At 37.7% G+C, this 22185-nt stretch overlaps 1 protein-coding gene across 1 annotated transcript; it reads right to left on the bottom strand.

The window, feature by feature from the left end:
• Positions 1-742: 742 nt before the first annotated feature.
• On the bottom strand, positions 743-13415 carry shisa9b (shisa family member 9b). Its single transcript, XM_068337640.1, has 4 exons — positions 12890-13415; positions 10050-10150; positions 4500-4640; positions 743-1722 (listed from the first exon to the last, which is right to left on the bottom strand). Exons 1-4 carry the CDS (start codon positions 13396-13398, stop codon positions 1352-1354), a joined length of 1122 nt encoding a protein of 373 aa, XP_068193741.1. The 5' UTR covers positions 13399-13415; the 3' UTR covers positions 743-1351.
• Between the last annotated feature and the right edge of the window lie 8770 nt (positions 13416-22185).

Raw genomic sequence — 22185 nt, forward strand, 5'->3', positions numbered from 1 at the left:
CCTTTACTGATCCCTAGGGGGAAATTACTTGTATTGAGGGTCAGTCAAACAAAAACACTTCATAGTTAACTCATTTATTTATACAAACAGACAAAAAAAATTTTTGCCTCACATTTTACACTTATCCTGACAGAATATTCCTTAACTGGTTACAGCACTGGAAATGTCTATGATATGACTGGTTTCACACTATCCTGACCAGATACACTCAATGAATGTGAGATTTGAACTGTTTTGTATTAAAGCTGTGATTTTAACTATTGGTCCTCTGAACTCTCAGCCACTATCTTCACTCCGACGTAATGGATTACCACGAATTAAACCATATAAATATACCGATATATACCAATACCCATATGTTTATATATATAAACCTTCACAGCTACTTCTCCTAATGAGTCTAGGAGGAACCTTGTATGTGAAGTCAACATGAACATTTAATCTGTCACTTTGAAAAGTGACACCATATTCACAAAACTGAAATTTACTTTTTAATGGATTTTAGGCCAACAGTAAGCCTTTTACAGACCGACTTTATTTCAGAATTACTTAATGATTTTAACTAGTGGATAATTTCCCAAAATGGATGTAAAACATTTTGGAAATTGGAAAACTTTCAGACAACATTTAATGTCTGAAAGTACAGAAATTAAATTAGTGTCATTCTATTTTTCATCACTAATTATCATTACTGTCAAAATTGTGGCAAGCCAAATGAAATAGCTCTTATTTTAAAGTCGGATTTGAATGAAAATATAATTTGTAGCTAAAATGTCACTTACATTGCATTGTGAGCTTTCAGAGTATTAATTACACTTGTCTGAGTGTTCTTTCTCATTCACTTGTGTGCTATATTGAGAACAACCAACTGTTGAGTTGCAAAATAACCAAATATCTATGGCACAATTTTGTCAAATTTACTATCCCGGGACCCTGAAATAGCACCTAGTTGTTTGGCATAGTCATTTTCAAACTGTCTCTACACTGACAGGTAAATCATGTCATTCAAAATCACAGGCTGCTCAACTTCATTCAACAATTATTGAATGATACACCTATATTCTGGGGTCCATTATTATTGCAATATATACTGACAATAGCACTGTATGTGTCACATGCCTCATCGCTGTTTATATCTGAGTTATGCAGCTTTTATTATTGTGTCATTGGATTATATAAATATCTATGACAGCATATTCATCGCGTAGTCCTCATGAGACGTGGTGTTTTAAACATTGCCCATTGTCGCACAGCTGTACACACCTAAGTCCTTTATTATTTCTTACAGTCAACCACAGTCAGCAGACACTGAATCCTCAAATACTTTTGAGCCTGATGTTTCACAGGACCCTCATACAGTCACTTCTGTTTTGCTGTTGGTGACAAAGTAAGGTTGCGGAGGCATGTAGCGACTTGTGTGCACCTCTTTATCCATGATACAGAGTTTCTTTGGGCCACAGCTCTGATGGAGTCCCAGCACATCCTTCCTGTCCCAGGATCTTACCAGTCCTGGACTGACATCAATGTTGGAGCCGTAGAACAATGACTGAGAGCTGTGGTTTCCCAGGCTTTTGTACTTGTGTCCATTCAACTCTCTGGGTGGACTATACGGATTACATGGCTCTGGCTCCATATCTACAGCTTCCATTGGAAGGCTGCCTTTGGTGGCCATCTCAATTGCTTGCCGCCGGTTTCTGTAGAAGCTGTCATTAGCTTTTTCTGCTAACAAAATACATACAACCAACATCATGTTATTATTTTTCCTTTCATTATCCATCACATTACATCCTGAGTGCAGAAGTAGGCATGCTTCTAAAATATTCCCAAAGGAAAAGTTAGTTTCTCAAAACATCCAAGAGACAGACATCAGACGTAGTGACTAATCAAAGACAACTTCACACCTTATTTTAAGCTTTTGAAATAGTAACTTCCTGCGCTCTTACAACTATGCTTTGATTATGTCTACAATCAGTTGCAGATATAATTCAAAACAGTTTCCATTTTTTCACGATAATTGAATCTGAGGACAATAAACACTCCAGCTGTTGTGGCTTTTAGCAAATATTTAATTTACATATTTTTCTAATCAAATCAACAAGACAATCCTAAATGTGATCTCTTCATTAGCAGCATGTTGTCTGCGCTCCAGGAATGACATGTAGCAATACCTATAGCAGCTCCAGCAATAAAACCCACTGAGCTAGGGCATTAAGAGCACATATATTAAGATTGCATTGGATAGCTTTTTTATCTCATCACTACGCCCCATCCTGACTGGGTTTTGTGTGATCCTGATTGTTTCCTGTTCCAAATCCCATCAGCTAAGTTGTGCTCTATTTTTATTTTCTCCAGTGATCGTTTTTTTTGAAAGCACAGGCGGATAGAACCGCTCCTGTGAGCCGTGTTATGTGATTGCATCTCCTGTTTGAATGCTGACACCTGTCTCCCTTTAAGTGATCAGGTCTATTTTTTCAGGTCGATTCTATTAAAAGACACATTATTCATGTCGCCAAATAGCATCAAATGCAAACCCACAAATACATCACTTTGATTCTAAATAGTGTCTGGATGAGACTATGAAAGAATTCTTGTTTTTCATTTCATTAACTGAGACAATATACAAAAACTGAGCTTATATTATTTGGGATATTTTTTTAAAAAGGATCTTTACATTTATGATGGTATGTATTGTACAATGTAGAGTTAGAGCTGTTGTGTATGCATGGCAGACGACACACTCATCAACAGGTGTGGTTTTATTTGGAGAAGATGTGTGTGTGTGTGTGTGTGTGTGTGTAAATACAGTATCTGTGCCTATCAACCTGTTTTAGTCATTTACATACAAACTCAAATATTCTCAACAGTCAAACACATGATTCCCAAATGTAATAAAAGTGTTAACTTTCTTATTTTGTTCTCATCTCATGTTATGATTTTTCATAAGACTGTCTACATATATTTTGGAACCATCTGGCTTAGTGATGCAATTTTCATATTTTGATATTTGCTTCTTCTTTTTTTGTTTTAGATCCATCAAGACAATTCAAAGTCAACACAGTAGAAAAACAACAAACTTGTTTAAACTTTCATTTCTGATCTGATGGACCATGGATTAGGTGACAAAGATTTCTGAAAGCCTGAGATTTGATGACAGTTCAAACTAAAAAGATTCCAATTTAGAGAAGGAATTGGAAGTACATATCTAACAGGTTGTGTTGCATAAACAGAATAATTGAATTATCTGAAAAAGATTGAAATAGAAGCCTCTTTATAACCAAGTATCACAATAACCCCAGAAACCCTCAAATACTACTCTATTTTAAGAGCCACTGAGTTAACAGCTTATGAACAAACTTAATAAACAATTGCAACACATTCCAAATCAAATGTGTCGTCTATTAAATTTATCGTTAAATTGCAGTACATTATGATTTTTTCTTTCCAGTTTATTGCAGAAACGCCGTATCACCCCCTGCTCTCTCATCATATTTCCAAACGCAGCAGTGACTATTTGATCGTACTGTTATAAAGTATTTGTTAGTTCTAGTTTATTTAGAACAGAGGACATTCTATTGATGGTAGTGGTCATTTTTTAGGAAATACAAGAAGCAGAACAGATAGCCATTGAAGATCATCCTCACAGTCCACATATTTGCTTTCTTTATTACTACCGGTATATGCCTTGTAAGGTAAAAAAATGTAGATTCAGTTATTCCTTTCTTGGTGTTCAAAAAAACTATTAGTCTCACCAAAATAATAGGTTTTACACACATTGAACCCCCCACCCACACACCCACATACACCTGCACACACACCCGAAATAAATAGGCTGCATCACAATCAGTGAATTTACTGTCAGATGAGGTGTAATACTTGAAAACTCAACTCTCTCTCTCTCTTTCTCTTTCTTTCTTTCCCCACTCTCTTTCTCTCTCTCCCTTGGCCCCCCCTCTCTTTCTTTCTTGCGCCTCTCTCTTTGCATTTATCTCCAGAGTGTGACATCATCACTAGATGAGAGGGGTGGAGGGATGGGACCTTGTCCACTTGTTAATTGATCGCAGATGGCACTGTCCTCTCAGATGGTTAAAAAATAAATATAGATTTGCTAAATTGGGATGCCAAATATAAGTGGCCTCTACTCATATGCCTGGGCGGTCCGCCGAAGTTAAGTTTCTGTGTGTGTGTGGGGGGGGGGGGGGCTCCAATAGTCAGCAATTACTATTTGGTGCAAAAGGATTATCCTGGTAAGACAATTTGCAAATAGATGATATTATAGGAATCAAAGGGTCTTATACCATGAAATAATGATTTTCCGGCCCCATTAAGGTTAGGGATTCTGCTGCTCAAGGTTCACTCGGGTAAACCTTGATGGTCAGTAATACAAGGAGAGAGTGGTTCATTTAAAAATAGTGGATGTAATGAGCCACTTCAACATCAAATTATAAATACAGTATAAGATGCTCCTATTTCCTCATGTCTCATAATAAACATGTCCTTACCCACAGCCTTGAGCGTGGCGTACTTGTTAAGATCTTTGACTGGCTTCTGTTGATCATAGGGGCTGGTGATCTGTCCCATAAGTGGGTATGGTTGGGCTATCAGCATCGATGTTTGAGCTATGTTGTTCATCTGGTTGCTATCTAAAAACAGGAAAAAACACATTATTCCAGTAATCATGAAGAAGAAGAAGAAGAAGAAGAAGAAGAATCAACTATCAAGCAACTATTTTTCCAATCTAGTTGTTTGTTTATTATTTGTACATATATCACATACCCATACACTTTTGTCATAAATCTACACACATACACGTGTGTGTGTGTGTGTGTGTGTGTGTGTGTGTGTGTGTGTCTGTGTGTGTGTGTGTGTGTGTGTGTGTGTGTGTGTGTGTGTGTGTGTGTGTGTGTGTGTGTGTGTGTGTGTGTGTGTGTGTGTGTGTGTGTGTGTGTGTGTGTGTGTGTGTGTGTGTGTGTGTGTGTGTGCAAGTCCGTAACACATATTAACACACGCACACAAGGAGCAGGTTGATATTCTTTCTATTATTACCTTAAACCACTGAGGTAAGATCTGTAATTATCGAATGCATTTGACAAAAATCATTACAATATGATATTTGTGTATTTTTATTAAGATGCATTGGTTACTTCTGATTGTCTGTTGTGTGACGTAAAATATATATAAATGACTTCAATGGATAGATGTGAATAAAGAGTAATTGTCGCTGTATCTTGGTGGCATCTCTTTCCCTTAAGTAGGTTTTTCTGTGGACCCAGCTGGAGAGTCATGATTGCTCTTTGTAAAACTGTACTAATCCTACAGTAGACAGCTGGTAAATTAAAGGGTGCACAGCAAATAGACTGGCCCCCTGCCTACTTGCATGACAGAACAAACAGATGTTCAGAGTGTCTTCTCCTCGTTTAGATTTGGAGGGGATTGGTAGCGTGTACTAATTCATAGGCAACAGTTTGAAGATTAGAGCAAGTGTTGTGTGTTATAAACAGCATATCTAAGGAGAGACATAAACATGTACACACAATGCATACATTTGATTATTCCCAATAGGTTTTGAGGGCAAAACAAAAAAAACATTGTTGCTGAAACTCCTTTGGCTCAAAGGAATTGAATAAAAATAATCCTCTGAAAATCCAACACCAACAGAAATAAAGACACAAAAAATGTCCATCCATTCATTTTCAGTTGCTAAAGTTTATAAGCTTAAAAAAAAAGGGCATCCACTACAGTTTGGTCTGGATCGTGTATGATAAAAGCAGATCATTAATACAGAAAATAGGTTAATTAGGCTCTTATTCCCTGTTGGTCAGCAAGAAACTTTTTTACTGTGCTAATTAATTTGGTGAGTCTCAAATTGTCAATGCTGTTTCAAGAAACAATTCAGAAAACAGCTCTGACTTCTACCCATTTCAAAGAGGGGGTGGTGGAATGAGTAAGATCAGAGCGTGAGTTTGTTTCAGGTGGCAGCAATCTGTTCTTCTTAGAAACAAACATGTCCTGTATTATCCAGTTTTACTGTAACCATTAAAAGCTTGGGTTGAAAGAAAGACAGGAATTCATTTATTTAAGACAGTGATGGATAAGTTATTAGGTGATTTAGAATTGATCAATAAAAATAAATAAAACATGTACTAGGCTAAGTTGTGTTCTCATACATATTCAAATATATTTTGCCTTTTTTTTTTTTTGTAATTGTAGCTGATTAAAATAACTGCATTATCTCCATCAAATCCCTCTGTAATAAACATCATTCTTCCATTTGTCCACCCCTGGGTATGAAATCTCCTCAGTAAGTAAAGGCTTAATGTTGACTCAGTCCAGCTGGCAGCCTGGCATCACTCCTGTCTGCTATAATGCCTCTGTTATAGCACACATTAATGAATAGTCACACTTGGTCCTGTGCCAATGGTAGTCACTACACTGAAGAGAACAAAACATGACTCCTGTTGTCTTGGTGACAGATATCAACAATTATACCACTTACTACGCTAGTGTAGGATATTCTGTGAATCCAGTTAGAGTTAAAAGTGTAATTTGATTAGTTGTTTCCATTGAATGCAGTGAATTTGCTTCATTTTTGAACTTTTGTGTCAAGATATTAGAACAAACAGCAGATGCAGTTAAACAATGATGAACCCCAGTGTGCTTATCTGGTCCTCTGGTCAAGGTCAGGCTATCCTCTTTAAAGTAATCTATGAATATTAACATAAACAGGTAACAGACTTATTTGGAAAAATTATTTTGTGTATCAATCTTGTCGAAGACTTTGAACCTGTCTGCATCTTTTCAGAATCTCATATCTCTATATAGTTTAAGATATGAAAAGATTTTGCTGTGGAATAAGGACAATGAATTTTGACAGTAATATCTGGTGCCACTATTTTCAAACAGCAAAATCAATTCACACTGGGATGCTTACCTGTCTTTTTTATCTCACTTTGTATTGACTTGGGTGTCGTTTGTGTTGGTCGATTGTGTTTCGACTGTCATCATAGTCACCTCTTTTTTGTCAGCTGCCGGCAGAAAGTAGGACACTTCTGGAGACTTGTAAGATTAAAGACTCCACAGTTGTTGCGGGAAATAAGCAAGTTAACACTCCAGACACACAGGCCTCCCTGGAACTCATAAAAGATTTAAGAGAGTATTTTAGGAGCTGTTTGCCCTGAAATAAATAGTACAAGGAGAAGGGTGGTCTTATTTACAGACAGCCTACTTCCAAGTTAGTGTTGAAAGACCTTATTATTTATAAGTTGCTATGTTGCTGTTTCTGTCAAAAAAAAAGATTATTTTTGTAATCAGATACATTAAATACATGGTGACTCTATGTAAATGAGAACAATCAGATTGGAATTGATCCTGCTTCTTGCATAACCTGGTATTGTACACAAAGGGCTGTCATCAACAACCAATGCCAGAGGCACAGTAAACAAAACGCTCAGAAGGGACTGATGACAGCCAAAATCCAGATTTAAACTATAATCATTTTTTAACAATCCAATTAGAAATAGTTTATCATGAAGTATCCACTTTCACTAAAAAAGATTTCACAGCAGCGAAGCAATATAAAATGTTGTGCCACCTGGGCTTGAGGTCTGCACATCACACTAATTTTAAAAACTAGATTTTAAAAAAGGGCTTTTTTGATTTTATGGTTAAATGGTTCCCCAGACTCTTTTGTTATTGGGTCATATGGAGAAATTTTAAAATGAGAACCTCTGAAACTTTTTTGATAAACTATAAAAAGTGAAAGGAATACTCTCAAAGTTTTCCATGCAATTATTTTTGTCTGTATAGTCAGTTTATAATTACCTGCTCAAAAAACTGGATGATTGAGTTCACAGTTTAGAGTATAGTATATGGCATTCAGGTGGAAAATAGACCCATACTGTAGGTAGACTAAATTTCTCAGCTGCTGTCATAGGTAATGCTGCTGACATACATTTCTATCTAGCTCTAAGGAAATGGACTGTCATGCACCAGTGGAGTGTTAGTAGTGAGTGAAGACTTTGTTCGCTCTGGCTGATTGCCTGGACTAAAAAGAGGCCACACTTCATAATTGCCCCATGTCCACACATGGCCAACAGCACATGAACATGAGCAAGAGCAGCCACTAAAACCCAGCTCACAAAATCTCTATAACTCGTGTCTTGAGACAAATGAGATCTCATAGCCCAGTCTGAAACATTCTTGTTATCTTTGACAGCAACAGATGAGGAAAAGAGGGTTCCCTGCGGAGCTTTTCAATCGCTGCCTTGCACCACTATCCATTATATATAGTGGCTGTTCCAGCTGGGGCATAGTCACACCAAACACTAGAAAGCACAGCTGGAGTGGACAAGTACAGAATAAATCCCTGGGGTAAAAAAATATCGCTACACCCCCTTGTAACTTTACAAGGATTTCTGTGAAGAAAACAGCAATCATCTGTCTGCTGTTCCAGTCTCTGTCACACATAATCTCTTCTATAGATCCTTGTCAGAAACAGTAGCCAGCACACCTGTCTAAACATTTTGGGTACTCCTTGTGTTGATAAATGCAAGTACTGTTTGAATTGCTTTCACTGATAAATAGACATTTCTTCATTTGTATGACTAAAATGTCCACACACTATATTTAAGCTACCTCCATTGCTTAACAGTTAAATGGACACAAATTAGCTTGTAATTTATTGTTATTTTTTTCCAGATTATTACAGACTTCAGCTAAAAAACTGTACATTAAATGATCTCGTGCTATTTCTGAAACAAAGAGTCTTGGTGGTTTAGATTACAATTTCAAAATTTTTTTAGAAATATTTTTGATAAGTGATAAAACCTCTGTATTCTAATACGACCTGCACCTCTGCATTTCAATACTGAAATTGTGTGTTATCTCACTTCCTTGACATTTTTCTTTTCCTTATTTCAAGCATTGGCAAAACTTTGAATTGGGACACAATTTCCTTATGCAGTTATGCTATATATTAGATCTATACTCTTTTATGCTGTAACAGATGTTAGATAACTACAATAGAAAAAAAAAAGCACACGGCATCATTTCGAACTTGAACTTGAACGCTAATCCCGTTTTGACTGTTTTTAATGAACTAATTATTCTCTGAGAATGAAAGGTATGACATGGTATCTTATGGTATCTGATTTTAGAATGATTAAATATTATCGTGTCAGAGTTCACCTTAGCTCATTTTAGAGAATAAGAAGATTACCTCAGCTAAAACGAGACTGATAGGAATGCCTGGAATCTTATTTAAAGTGTAATTGCATTTCTGCAATATAAATATAAATAACATGGAAGTGGGCAGTTGTCTGCCGTGACTGCCAATAGCAGGCTGCTTTTGGTTGTAACGGCCGGTTACACCAGGTGTTTTGTTAAATTAGCAAATGCTCCAGAAGAATCAGCAAAATCACCCACAGCATTTTTCAGCAGTAATGAGACCATGTAAACTCTAATCACTGTCTTTCACTCAAAAGGAAACATATTCACATTGAAAAAACAAGACTAAGAAACATCAATTCATCTCTTATTGTCATTCGCTTTTTGAACATTAGTTATTCAGCTAAAGCAGGTACTTAAAACTGAACAATACATCCATGAAAATCTACTTAACAATGTCAGTAAAACCTTTTTTTATATGAGATGCCATTTGCATTAATTATCCAGCTTACAACGGGAAAGAGAGAGAGAGAGAAAGAGAGAGAGAAACTGAAGAAGGCAGTGACCTTTATTGACTGGAACTGTCAAGGCAGTCAGCAGGCATACAATTAACTCTTAAAACTTCTGTCTGCGTCGGAGTGTGTAGGTGTTCCTGATGATGAAGAGGAGTAGATGGTGTGATAAGATGTATAAATCTCTTCCTTATAGTAAGTTCTGCCTGTCTCTCTGTCTGCCTGTGTGTCTATCCATCCATCTTACTGCCTGTCTCTCTGTTTAGAGATAGATATGGAGAGAGAAAGCCCATGTTGAACAGACTGCTCTCCTCTGTGAGTGTGTATGTCAGTGTGTAGTGTCGTTCTGTGTGCTGCTGATGTCAAAAGACTTACGGAGACTTTCAACTGGGACGCTGGTTTGTCTGTTCTCGTAGTGCTGGCCAAGTCCAATGTCATGCTGTGAGACAGGATGGCGGATAACATGTGCAACAGCTCTGAAAAGATAAAGAACAGTTTCAGAGAGGACATCTGTCAGTAAATCACAAACACAAGTACAGTAGTGTACTCAAGTGTCCCTCCTGCAGCAAATAACAAAGCAAAAGTAAAGCCTTTGTTTGGCCCTCGACGTAAAATCACACCACATATCCAAAAGAAATTGGACTTTTGTTTTTATTTATCACCTCTAACTTTATAGAAATTGCCCGCATTAGGAAAAATTGGTGTCTCGGTGTGGTCCAGATTAAAAATACACAAGTTTGACATAATAATGCTACACAGTAGGGCCCTTCTCTTAGGCCTCTCTGCCTCTTAGATTACCATATTTGTGAAATATCACTTCAGCCTTGACAGAGCTCCCTCCAAAGCTACAGACAATTCTGTTGAACATTCTTCAGTGACCTGACAAATTCAAATGCATGTCAGGGACATCATAAGGTCAGGTTCATCTACTGAGTGTGTGTGCTTTTACTTGGGACATTGTGTGTTTTAAAAAGCAGCTCAGAGGTACTGCAGGTTAGATCACACTGGCAGAATGGAGTCACCTGTCACAGCAGGGCTGTCATGATAATTACATTATAGAACTATCATACACATCTGGTTGTCTTAATGATCTGCACACATGACCTTAAACATTTGTGCTGCTTTCAGTATTTCCTATTGTGTTTCCAAGCATTTCCTAAGATAAATGTCACCAACATTGCAGATTTTTTTTACATTATTTTTTATTTATTATTCAACTACAGTATATCATCCAAAAAAGCCTTTACCATGTGGGACCTGCTCATAAGGCCAAGACACAGCGTGTGACACGACAAGAAACACCCATCTGAAACTACAGTACATTCAACTGAGTGCGCCAACTGAAACTTTTTGTTAGTAACCCCGGTTCTCTGAGTAGCATGAGTGAGATGGTTCACATCGCCTGCATTTATTCTCAGAAGCACATGTGCTATTACATCAGCCCTGACTGACAGGCAGCCATAACTTCTGTGTTGTAGACCTACAGCTAATATGTTGCTGCATCGATGATTGTAAGAAAAAAGAGCAGTGATTACTGTAAAAAGAAAGATGAGAATCCAAACCTCCAATCACATCAGTGTATCATTCATCAGACTACTCTGAGCTCTACTTTTGCAAACTAGGCACTGGTTTGTTTTTTTTCATTGATTTTTGCTTTTTTGTTGTTTTTGTTGTTTATTTACTTATAATAAGTGAATATTTACTTATTATTATAAATATTTATTGATAATAAGTAAAAAAAATACTTTTGTCCACCCAGCTGTTTAGTAGTCCCTGAGCAGAGCAGTTTATTTATAGTTAACATCCAAAAAGGATGTTATGTTTTCTCTAAAGAATGTATTTACAATGTACTTTTAGAGATGAAGGGTGTATGTCTTGCTTATTAAGACTTTTTTTTTAAACCCAAATATGAACTAACGTGGGTTCTACAGTCTGGACGAATTCATGAGCCTGTATTTGCGGTTATCTAATTGTTCAAACGTAAGGGGTGGGGGGTGACTTCCTACAACTCTTGCAATTTAACTGCTGTAGAACGTTGTAAATAACAGATGAATGCAAAGACAGACCACATTAAGTACACATCTAGTGAGCAGCAGACTTAAATTTAAGTCAGCAAAATGAGACTTAAATACTGAATATTTCCAGGTTGCAAAATGATATCTGGGGCAGATCTTTAGCTTTCTTAATTTTTTTTTTCTCGCTAACAATTAAGTGTCTTGTGTCAACACTGCAATAGAGTGAGATGAAGAATTACATTATTACAAATTACCAACTTAGGTTTTCACTCCTGTAATTTTACTGCTATTTTGTTGTCCTGCATTTGAATATGAGCTAATGTACCTGTGTGTCTCAGTTCAAGTTCAGAAATCTCCAGGCAATTATATATCTTTTTCTCCAGGTTTCAACTCAGAGCAAAATGACAAAATTACAGCATTAGAGGAATTATGATGTGCTAAGTCAATTTCAATGCATAAGAAAAATACCAGGTCTATTAAATCAACAATGTCTATCATTGTCATATACTGTATATATTATTTTAGTCTTACTTATTATGTCTTGGAGCCTGGGCTGCTGCTCCATGGCTGCAGCTCTTTCACAGAGCTGCCAGGACATTTTGCATACTAAAGGTAGTGTGTGTGTGTGTGTGTGTGTGTGTGTGTGTGTGTGTGTGTGTGTGTGTGTGTGTGTGTGTGTGTGTGTGTGCGTGCGTGCGTGCGTGTGTGCATGCGTGCGTGCGCGCAAGCGTGCGTCAGGGTGAAGTATAGGAGTGTCTGAAACAGATTAATGCTGTTTTAACACATATTTTAAAAACATTTTCAGGATGTGGTGCATCTTGCAGATTTCTTAGGGATTTTACGAAAATATAACATTGCTTGTAATTCTGTGATTCAAATGTCATATGATTTTATCTCCATATTGCTGAGTAGAAAGAGCAGGCTGAATATCACCAAACTTGTATGTTTGGAGGAAACTTCTTTTACAATATGTTGCACAGCTTTTGTTTATGAAGAACTTGTTGATTTATTACTAAGATTTTTTTTTAAAATGCATTTTTATTTAACACAGGTAACTTAAAACATCTCTTTCTCATTAACAGAGCACGCCAGCTTTCTTCACAGATAAATTAGACAGGAGGTCATCTGAGAGAACATTACAGTGATGACAGGAAAAATAACAAGAAATTTCGAGTTTATTTAGTTAAATCGATTGCCTACCTTGACATATTCTCCCGCTGTGGGCGGTGCGTCTTTTCCAAACCAAGCTTAGTAAAAATTCCTATCAGTGCCATTATGGCCACAACCCCGCATATTACATATACTATGAGATTGGTTTTATCCCTCGCTGTGTCCAACGACACATCCACTTTCGGCGGGGGCCTTCCATTCACCATCCATGGCGGGCTGTCGTAGTTCTTACAGGTGGTCTGGTCCAGCCGGGAGCTTTTAAACTCGCAACAGAACCTGAAGCCACAGGTGCCGCAGCAGAACAGGTAGCTGCCGGTCGTGCATTGGAACGGCGGATCCCACTGACCCATCACGTCGTAGTAGCCTCGGCACCTGTCCTCCATGTATGGACTGTCTGTAACTTCGGTCTCCCCTTCTTTTGAGTAGTTAAACCCGGTCACCATCATGAAGTCTTCGACTGTCTGATCCGGCTCATCCTCCGCTTCGCACACCATAACTTTTACCAGAAAGTAGCCGAGCAGCAGCTCAGTGCCCCGCATTGTTACTCACTTTCCCCTCTGCTCTTTATGCTCCGAAATTATCTCATCAATCCGGACGCATCTTCCGCGCACACAAGACAAAGCCATGCGTAAATGTTATTAGGCGGATTCCAACGTCCATGTGTTGAAGCACAACGCGCGTCTGTACCGTCCTATCCTTACAAAATGTTATTGTTAGGAAATATCAGACTTGGTCACATCACTTCAGTGATGCACCTGTCCGCACTGGAGGGTGACTCCTAAGAGACTGATTTAGTCCAGTAACGATCACAGATACAAAGAGAGAGTTGGACAGTGCAAACTGGATAACTAGAACAAACCCCTTGAGTGAATCAGGAGAGAGAGAGAGAGAGAGAGCGAGAGAGAGAGAGAGAGAGAGAGAGTGTGTGTGTGTGTGTGTGTGTGTGAGAGAGAGAGAGAGAGAGAGAGAGAGAGAGAGAGAGAGAGAGAGAGAGAGAGAGAGAGAGAGAGAGAGAGAATGGTCTAATTACAACCTCTCCAGCCATTGTTATTGCAATTGCCTTTGGAGGTGCAATTTGCGATCTAAATTAAAGTTGCACTTATTTCAAAACTGATCAAAGTTATTAATAATGCTTCCAAACCTCAAGTCATGCATTCGAATGGGAGAAAGCCATTTATTTATTTATTTGTTTGTTTGTTTGTTTGTTTGTTTGTTTGTTTGTTTGTTTATTTATTTATTCATTCATTCATTCATTCATTCATTCATTCATTCATTCTGATCTCCCGGGCATCTTAGAAGGCGTCTAGGTTTTTGAATGCTTCATCATCATGTACAGTGATATTTGAATGTAGCTTTTGCCAAAAACAACCCTGACTACAGTATTTATATTTTTACATCTTCATGTTGCGGTCTGCAGGTGGATTGTGAGTTTCTTTCATGGTGTCAACTTCATTAATTCAAATGCAACAAAAAGAGATTACGCTAAAATCCCTTATTGTGTGTAAATTTAATCATTCTTTCTCCTCATCTAAGCAATATTAAAACTCTAATCTAACCTGTCCCAACCTAAAGCATGTGATAGAACAGAAAATGCCAAAACATTTTTGGCCTTCAAGAGTCAGGTAGTTCACACAGTAATCTTCGCACATAAATTACTGAAATATATGCGTGTGCACATTTGATTGCTCTGGAGCCCTGAAGAAATACAGTATGTCACCTGTTGACATGTCAACAGAAACACTCTTTTCATCACTGTCAGTTTACTGCACCTTTTATTTTTAAATTTGTTACTTATTTACTATGATAAGGAATAAATCTGGGATATCAGTATTATTCATACAGAATTTTAAACTAATCAACATGAACTAGAAATATCACTATAAAAATAATCAGGACATAAATAAAACCAATCACAGCTGCTGTGTAGCAGTGAGTTGGAAGATTTTGAGGAAGAAGATGACGATTGCAGAAAATAAAAAAGAAATAGTCGGAAGACAAATGAGAAATATAGGAGGGCAGCAGATTTGTCTGAACCATCTTTTTTTCATTAAGGCTGAAGTCATGTCTCTAATTCACACAGCTCAATGCCATAGTCCGAACTAAGTTAAATTGCAGGGAGGAACGGTCTGTACACGATAGTTAAGAGTTATTGAATTACTGATTCTTGTTCGTCATGTGTCTACAATCCAGAGGTTCTCAGTTCTAACGACCCTCTTCCCTTAAAGAGTTAGATGTTTATGTGCTCGAACAGACCTGAATCAAATAACTGGACCATTACGAGGCTAGGTTAGATCACACGGGCAGATGATCTTGATCACTGGAATCAGGGATGTGGGAAAAGCATCAACAAGATGATTTCCCCAGCACAGTGGATTTTTAGGTAGATGTTGATTTTGAAACACAAAGTAATCACAAGTTTGAGCTATGATGCTAGGAAGCTTTATATTTACCAAGCTTTTACTGTACATGTGCAGGCAAATGCAAACGAGCTCCAAAGTTTCAGTTGTTCAAACAACCTTATTGGAACTGTACGACATTTAGATGTTGGATTTCATTTTACGGACTCGCTTTCATGAGAAATGCATATTTTAAGAAACGCTATTTTCCACTGAGTAAATTAGTTGAAATGACATATTTCAAACTATTGTCATACATTAATATCTGACCTAAATTGCTGAAATTTTCCGTACATGATATCAAACAATGTTCTTCCCTTACTGAACCTCACAGATTTACTGAGTGATTTTGGACCTTAACTTAGGTATTGTTTATGTGCTACTCGAGTTAATACTACTTCTTCTACTATTACTACTATGCCAACCACTAATGATGATAACATTAAGTATTAATACTTTTTCCTGTGCAAAATATGCTTAGATAGAAACCAATCTTTGCACACAAGTTTAAAAAATGTTTTGTTCCACTTCAAAAGAGCTTTAATGTTCCATTCATGCAGAATATGCAGACTATTTATAGGAACTTTTAAAGTGAAGAAAGAAAAAACATTTTTTATAAAAGAGTGACATTTCTCTCTTGGTGCATAAATAAGACTATGATCGCTGGTTATAATTTTAGATTAAATAGGTTCCTCTAAAAATAAATTGCTTATGAGCTTTTTTGCACAGCAGTGTCTGTCAAGGCCCGTTTACCAGCTATTACTGTTTGTAGATGTCAGTATCCAGGAACTGAAGGTATATGGTTGATATGGCAGTCTGTTGTCTGAAATGAACACTGAACAAAATAAGATTCAAAGAATATTTTTACCAAGATGGTGTGGAATAAGTAATTTTTACAGACTAAACTGTGAGAGCATATGAAATAACATTTTATGACTTTGGTTTTGAATGCCATTGGGTGGCAGTGAAAATGAAAATGACTGTGTATTTGATGCTTTATAAGCTGTAGCTAGGGGATTATCTCAACTAGAAGAATCATGCAAGTACAGTAGTCTTTTTTCATACAACTCCCGTGTTGAGGCCTCTGCTTCAGCTGTATGAAATCTTTTTTCTTTTTTTTGATATGGATTGTTTTTAAAGACACACAGAAGTCTACAACTTTCTGATTTGTTGTTTCTTTTCATCTCCACATTACCTTGACTTTGAGTGAACTCTTCACCATTCATTCCATGGGTAGCTGTGTGTGTGTGTGTGTGTGTGTGTGTGTGTGTGTGTGTGTGTGTGTGTGTGTGTGTGTGTGTGTGTGTGTGTGTGTGTGTGTGAGCGTGCGTGCGTGCGTGCGTGCGTGCGTGTGTGCTCGCTCGATCTCACGTGCATGTGTGCGTGTATGCGTTAAGATAAGTTAAGTTAAGTTAAGTTAAGTTAAGTTAAGGTTTTTGGCTCTTCTTAAGAAACCTGCATTGTCATTGTGTCTGAGTGTTGTTTCAAATCCAAGTCTAAACTTTTACAACTACACCAAAAGTGTAACTGTGAGTTCACACATCATTGTATGATAGGTAAATGAAGGATTTGTGGCTTCTACAAGTCATCCTTAAAAACGTGCCCAGAGTTTCCCATTATGTAGCTAGTTGCATTAATATAGCATGACAGTGAAGGATCAGCTTTTCAGATAAAGTGGCACACACTATCCCATGGCTATAGATAGTGGTGAAGACTGAGACTGAAATTGGTGAAATAAACAACATCTCAAACACATCAAGCTGAGCTTTTAAGTAATTTGCAGTCGAAGAAGGCCTGATCGTGGTGCCTGTTCGTCTGCACCCAATGGCTGCTTCTCAGTGTCTGAAAATATTTCCTTTGTCTTCCTGTGCAATTTCCACACAATCAAGAGGCAGAGGAGTGCAGAGACATGTTGTCATGGTAACAAAAGAATTGCCAGGATGACCGTGAGTGAGACAGACCCCATGGCACACCATACTGTATTCCATGGCCTGGTTCTACAGCTGCAGGGTATTTCTTTGAAATTTCCTACAGATAAGCTTCAAGGTCGTTCCTCTTTATAAAACTGTCTTTTTAAGTTGACTGCCATCAAAATTATGCCGATTAAATTTGGATTTCTAACAAGCTGTTCAATGTTCATTTGGCAAACAGAAAATGCTAGTGTCCTTGTGTCCTATTTCCCAAGTCACCTTTTTTTCTTTTTTTTTTCGAGTGCTGTGGACATTGAAGCTCAACCTATCTGAGATAATTTGCTAATTGTTTTGGGGGGGTTTTGGGCAGTCCAATTCAATCACAAGTTGGACTGGTAGTGTACAACGATCCAAATGATTTGTTAGATTTGTCTTCGAGAGCTTTCTATGTCCAAGACAAATATTTGAAATGGAGCGTTTAGAACATAGTGTCTTTTACAAAATTCTCCTCAAACAGAACCTGATCTAAAAATCTGATTAGGTAATGGTCTAGCTGCGAGTATTTGAGATAAAGCGATGTTTTGTATTAGATATTACTTAATCTTGCCATGAGGAAGGATAACTTTTAGAAAGAAAAAAACTTTTTAAAAAATAGTTGCTCTACACATAGTTTTGAAACATATATTATGAGATCATGATGTTAGAGATGCTGTATTTATGATGCATTAAATGTGTCTTTTCAATCTTGATTTTAATTAAACCCAAAATCTCTTGGTAACTCACACTCCTTGTACCACCAAATAAATCCAGCCAGAAACAGTTAAACTTTTGCTGAAGTGCTGCCATTGACATATCAGCCAGTAAGACAGTCGTTGCAATATTTGATTCTTCTTTTGCTGGAAATAGGCACGGGAAACGCTTTGAACTCTTTCTGAGCTTAAAGCAGGTGTTTAAAAGGTTTTGAGGACATTTTTAGACCTTATAGAAGCAGGCCTTTTGTTCCTTTCTCCTTTATTTTTCTATCTCTGTCTTTTTATCTGTTGTTTTCTTTAAGTAGATGTATTTCTGTTGTGGTCAAGCATAAATGTCTACTTAAGAAAAAAGATAACAAATTAAAAAATTAAATAATATTTCAATGGAGCTTTTTTTTTAGAACACTTTAATGATCCCTGTGCAGAAATTATTTTTTCACTCTTTTATATATGTATTTCAAACACATACAGGCTGGAGCACACACACACACACACACACACACACACACACACACACACACACACACACACACACACACACACACACACACACACACACAGACGCACACACACAAACACACACAAAAGGCATCTAAGTATGCAAGCCCTACGAGCAGCTTGTGGGGGTCAGTGTCTCGCTCGAGGGCATCACGTCAGTGCTCAGGAGGTGAACTGGTTCCTCTCCAGCTACCAGTGCATGCTCCATACTTTGTGGCCCATTTATCACCCCCATACATTGACAGACAGCTGTCCATAAAATATCTACTGATCAGATTTAAAATTATGATTGAACAAAATCTCATACTTAAACATCAGGATCACACAAAAACTTGCAGGAGTCATATAATTTAAAGATGGACTTGTGTGCAAAAGGAAAATACTGAAAATAAATAATAAACCTTAAAAATGAGGATGCTTGCCTCACTCTGGGAAAAGGTGACATGGTTTTTGGTAATCTGACCTATTCTGGTATGCTTAAGTGGTAGCTACAGCACAGAAATTAAATACAAAAACAGACGAAGAAAGAACATAAACTCAAATCCAACAAAGACAGTGTTGAGTAAGAAAAATTCCATCACCCTTTGCCTGATCTTTCTGTCCTTTCAAAAATAAAATTGAGTGGGTAATGGGTGTTTCAAGAAGACAATGACCCCAAACACATCAGTGAGTATGCAAAATCATGGTTCCTTTCAAACAAAATTCAAGTAATGGAGTGGCCAGCAAATACCCAGACCATAATCCCATAGAAAACTTGTGGGCTGCATGAAAAATCCACAATGAATTTGTGTGCATTAAAATAAACTTTAATTTAAAAATGTTTAGGTGTGCTTACCTCTTTAAACACAACGCTATTATTATGAACATAACTGTCTATGATATATGAGGCTTGACTGTTTGAGAAATGCAGTTGCTTCTTGTTTGACTGGGAGCAAAACAAGACAATTCCACTCATGTCTGACTGAGAAATACAGTAGAAAAGCTAAACCCCACATCCAGTTGGCTTAGCTTAGCCTAAGGACTGAAAACAGCCTGACTGCTTCATTTGTAATAAACACAACAAAATCTCATTATCACCTGTAAAGCACCCTAATTATTTTTTGTGCCAAAAAAACCCAAATTGCTCTGTTATAGGGGTTGGAATATGCACTAGAAGAATAATTGGCTTGTAGCAGTTACCAGGCAACCGGCAGCGACTCTATGAAGTTATTGGTTGTCCCCAAGATTAGTCACAGCACATCTCAGATAGTGTTAGATTATTACTGGGTACACCTGTCAAAATATCGAATCATTGTGGCCAAAGAAGTTCACAATAACGATATCACAATATTCGTATAAATTTAAAACCTTATTTTTGTGTGTTTTGACTCCTTTTTCGGGCAAATAACCAAACCTGAAATTAAACAGAGAAATTCTTACAGCATAGAGTTTAAAGCTTATAATTGTGTCTGTCCGTTTGCTTTGACTCGGATTGAGTTGCTTTGTTGACCACCTGGCTTCTTGTTCTCAGCTTTTGTACTGGGCTACTTTAATAGTGTTGCTGCTGTAGCCTCTTTCTTAAGGCACAGATAGCAGAGAAGTTTTGAACGTGTCTTGTAGCCTTTTAGCAGAAAGTTACCAAGCATATTTACCAAAATGGTAAACTATTCCTGGAAATGCTTTGACATGCACAGTCCAAAGATGGAAAACTAAATGTTTAAATGAAGACAGAGGATGACTGAGTTTGTCAGATTCAAACCCATGACCCACAAGCTGCACATTACAAAATGTCAATTACTTGAAACAAAAATATGTATATTTGTTGATTGGCTGCAAAAAAAAAATTTCCACTTGAAGAATCACAGCTGTAGGCAGCCATTTTCAGATGCCATTGACTGTTCGCCTTGCCTTTCAAAACATTGCTGCTGGTGATAGAGTCCTGGATATGTGAGTCTGTTAGGGGGAGGGCTGTAATGCTTTTGGTGAATATTAGCTGACTGGAGGGAGAAAAGTGTGGACCTGCCACAGCAGAGATATCCAGAATTAGGCTGTCAGCCTTGGCACATATCCCAGAGAATTATGAGTCAACAATAGCAATAATGTCTACATGTCCGCCCAGTCCATTCCCAGGTGAGCCGGCCCACTGTGTTTACAGTGCTTGGGGCCTGTTATGTTGTTTTAGCAGCATTCAAAGGAAAGGTGTGAGGCAGTAAAAGTTAAGTCATGCTCAGTTGAATATGTCAAAAAAAATAATTTCACAAATAAAGCAGGTACTCAGCCACTCAAGGGAACAAGATGTGTGTGACTCAAAACTCGGTGAAAATGTACATTAAATGATTTTCATTTGTATATACACAACGTGTGTGTGTGTGTGTGTGTGTGTGTGTGTGTGTGTGTGTGTGTGTGTGTGTGTGTGTGTGTGTGTGTGTGTGTGTGTGTGTGTGTGTGTGTGTGTGTGTGTGTGTGTGTGTGTGTGTGTGTGTGTGTGTGTGTGTACGTGGCACACTGGCATCACACCCTGAGTGTTCCCTGCCTCACATCCCATTGACTGGGATAGGCTCCAGCACTCCCATGACCTGCAACGGCAGATAAGAGCGGATGTAGAAGATGAATGAATAGACACACACACACACACACACACACACACACACATACACACAAACACACACACACATTTATATGTATACATGTATATACTGTATATATACTGTACACAAACTTTTTGTGTGTACATATACAACCATATAAATCAGAAATAAATGCAAAATTATAATATACATTACATATATAAATCATTACTGTTTAAGATCATTGTCAACAATAATGTTAAATCATTAGAAATTTTAATTAACTGTATTTGTATTTGCACTGTCCCTGGCCTCCTCTAGTTTCCTGTGATGTGTCACCTTGACTGGTGTCCTACAGGAGTCTACTCTGTGCTGCCCAAGAGACCTCAGTTCAGAGAAGTGAAGGGGACATCAGTAAGAGCTTTCGCTGCATGGGTCTCTTGTGCAATGTAATATGAAGCACTATTCTTCGATCAGGCCTATTTTCAGCACACGCATTTTACTGGAGAAAAGCTGATCTCCCATCAATGCACTCTGGAAGAAAGTGCCTGGAGTGCGCACATATGCATACACACAAACACATAGTCAGAGTGCAGACAGGGTTAGATTCAATCTGGAGCTACAATTGACCTTTGAGGTCTGCCCAGGCCATCCTCCTCTCTAAATGTGGCAACACTCTGTCCTATTAATACACAATTACCTGCGATGTATTTTCATTTGGGTTAAAAGGGTCTTTCATGTAACAAATAAATTGTATATATTAGGAAGGCATTATTTTAATGCTGAGTTATGTGATGCTACTTTATTGAACTGGGGATTCTGCCACTATGTGAAAGAAGCCAAGTTTGTGACAACATTCTGACAAGATGAAGCTGCCCAGTATGTGTCAGGGCCAGAGAACTTTTCCATTCATGACAGTTTGTGCTTCTATTCACCTGAGCTCAGATGGACAGTTATTTCTCCTGCTGTTGTCTCTCTCTGCAAATGTGCTTTCTCTATATTATATTGCTTCTAACACTGTTCCAGCTGCAATATAGTTTCACAGCTTTATTGCTTAGGGCTGAATTGAAACAGACAACAATTGACTTGTAAGTTTTCAATGAAGCCTTTTTATGGACCTCAGTTTGTGTCAGCCTTGTAATATGTGCAAAACAGAAAAATAACGTGTAAAAAAAATGTGGATCTTGAGAATTTGATTGTGGTTCAACTTTGCAGTTACTGAAA

This window comes from Antennarius striatus, chromosome 16 (assembly GCF_040054535.1).
Source record: "Antennarius striatus isolate MH-2024 chromosome 16, ASM4005453v1, whole genome shotgun sequence".
NCBI lineage: Eukaryota > Metazoa > Chordata > Actinopteri > Lophiiformes > Antennariidae > Antennarius > Antennarius striatus.

What these genes read in the sequence shown, in the direction of transcription:
- shisa9b (XM_068337640.1), bottom strand. Translation starts at nt 13,398, where the DNA reads ATGCGGGGCACTGAGCTGCTGCTCGGCTACTTTCTGGTAAAAGTTATG. An exon ending in CGTCCCAGTTGAAAGTCTCC is followed by an intron (nt 4,641 to 10,049) that starts GTAAGTCTTTTG and finishes TCCTGTTTTTAG; the next exon opens with ATAGCAACCAGATGAACAAC. An exon ending in CGCCACGCTCAAGGCTGTGG is followed by an intron (nt 1,723 to 4,499) that starts GTAAGGACATGT and finishes GTATTTTGTTAG; the next exon opens with CAGAAAAAGCTAATGACAGC.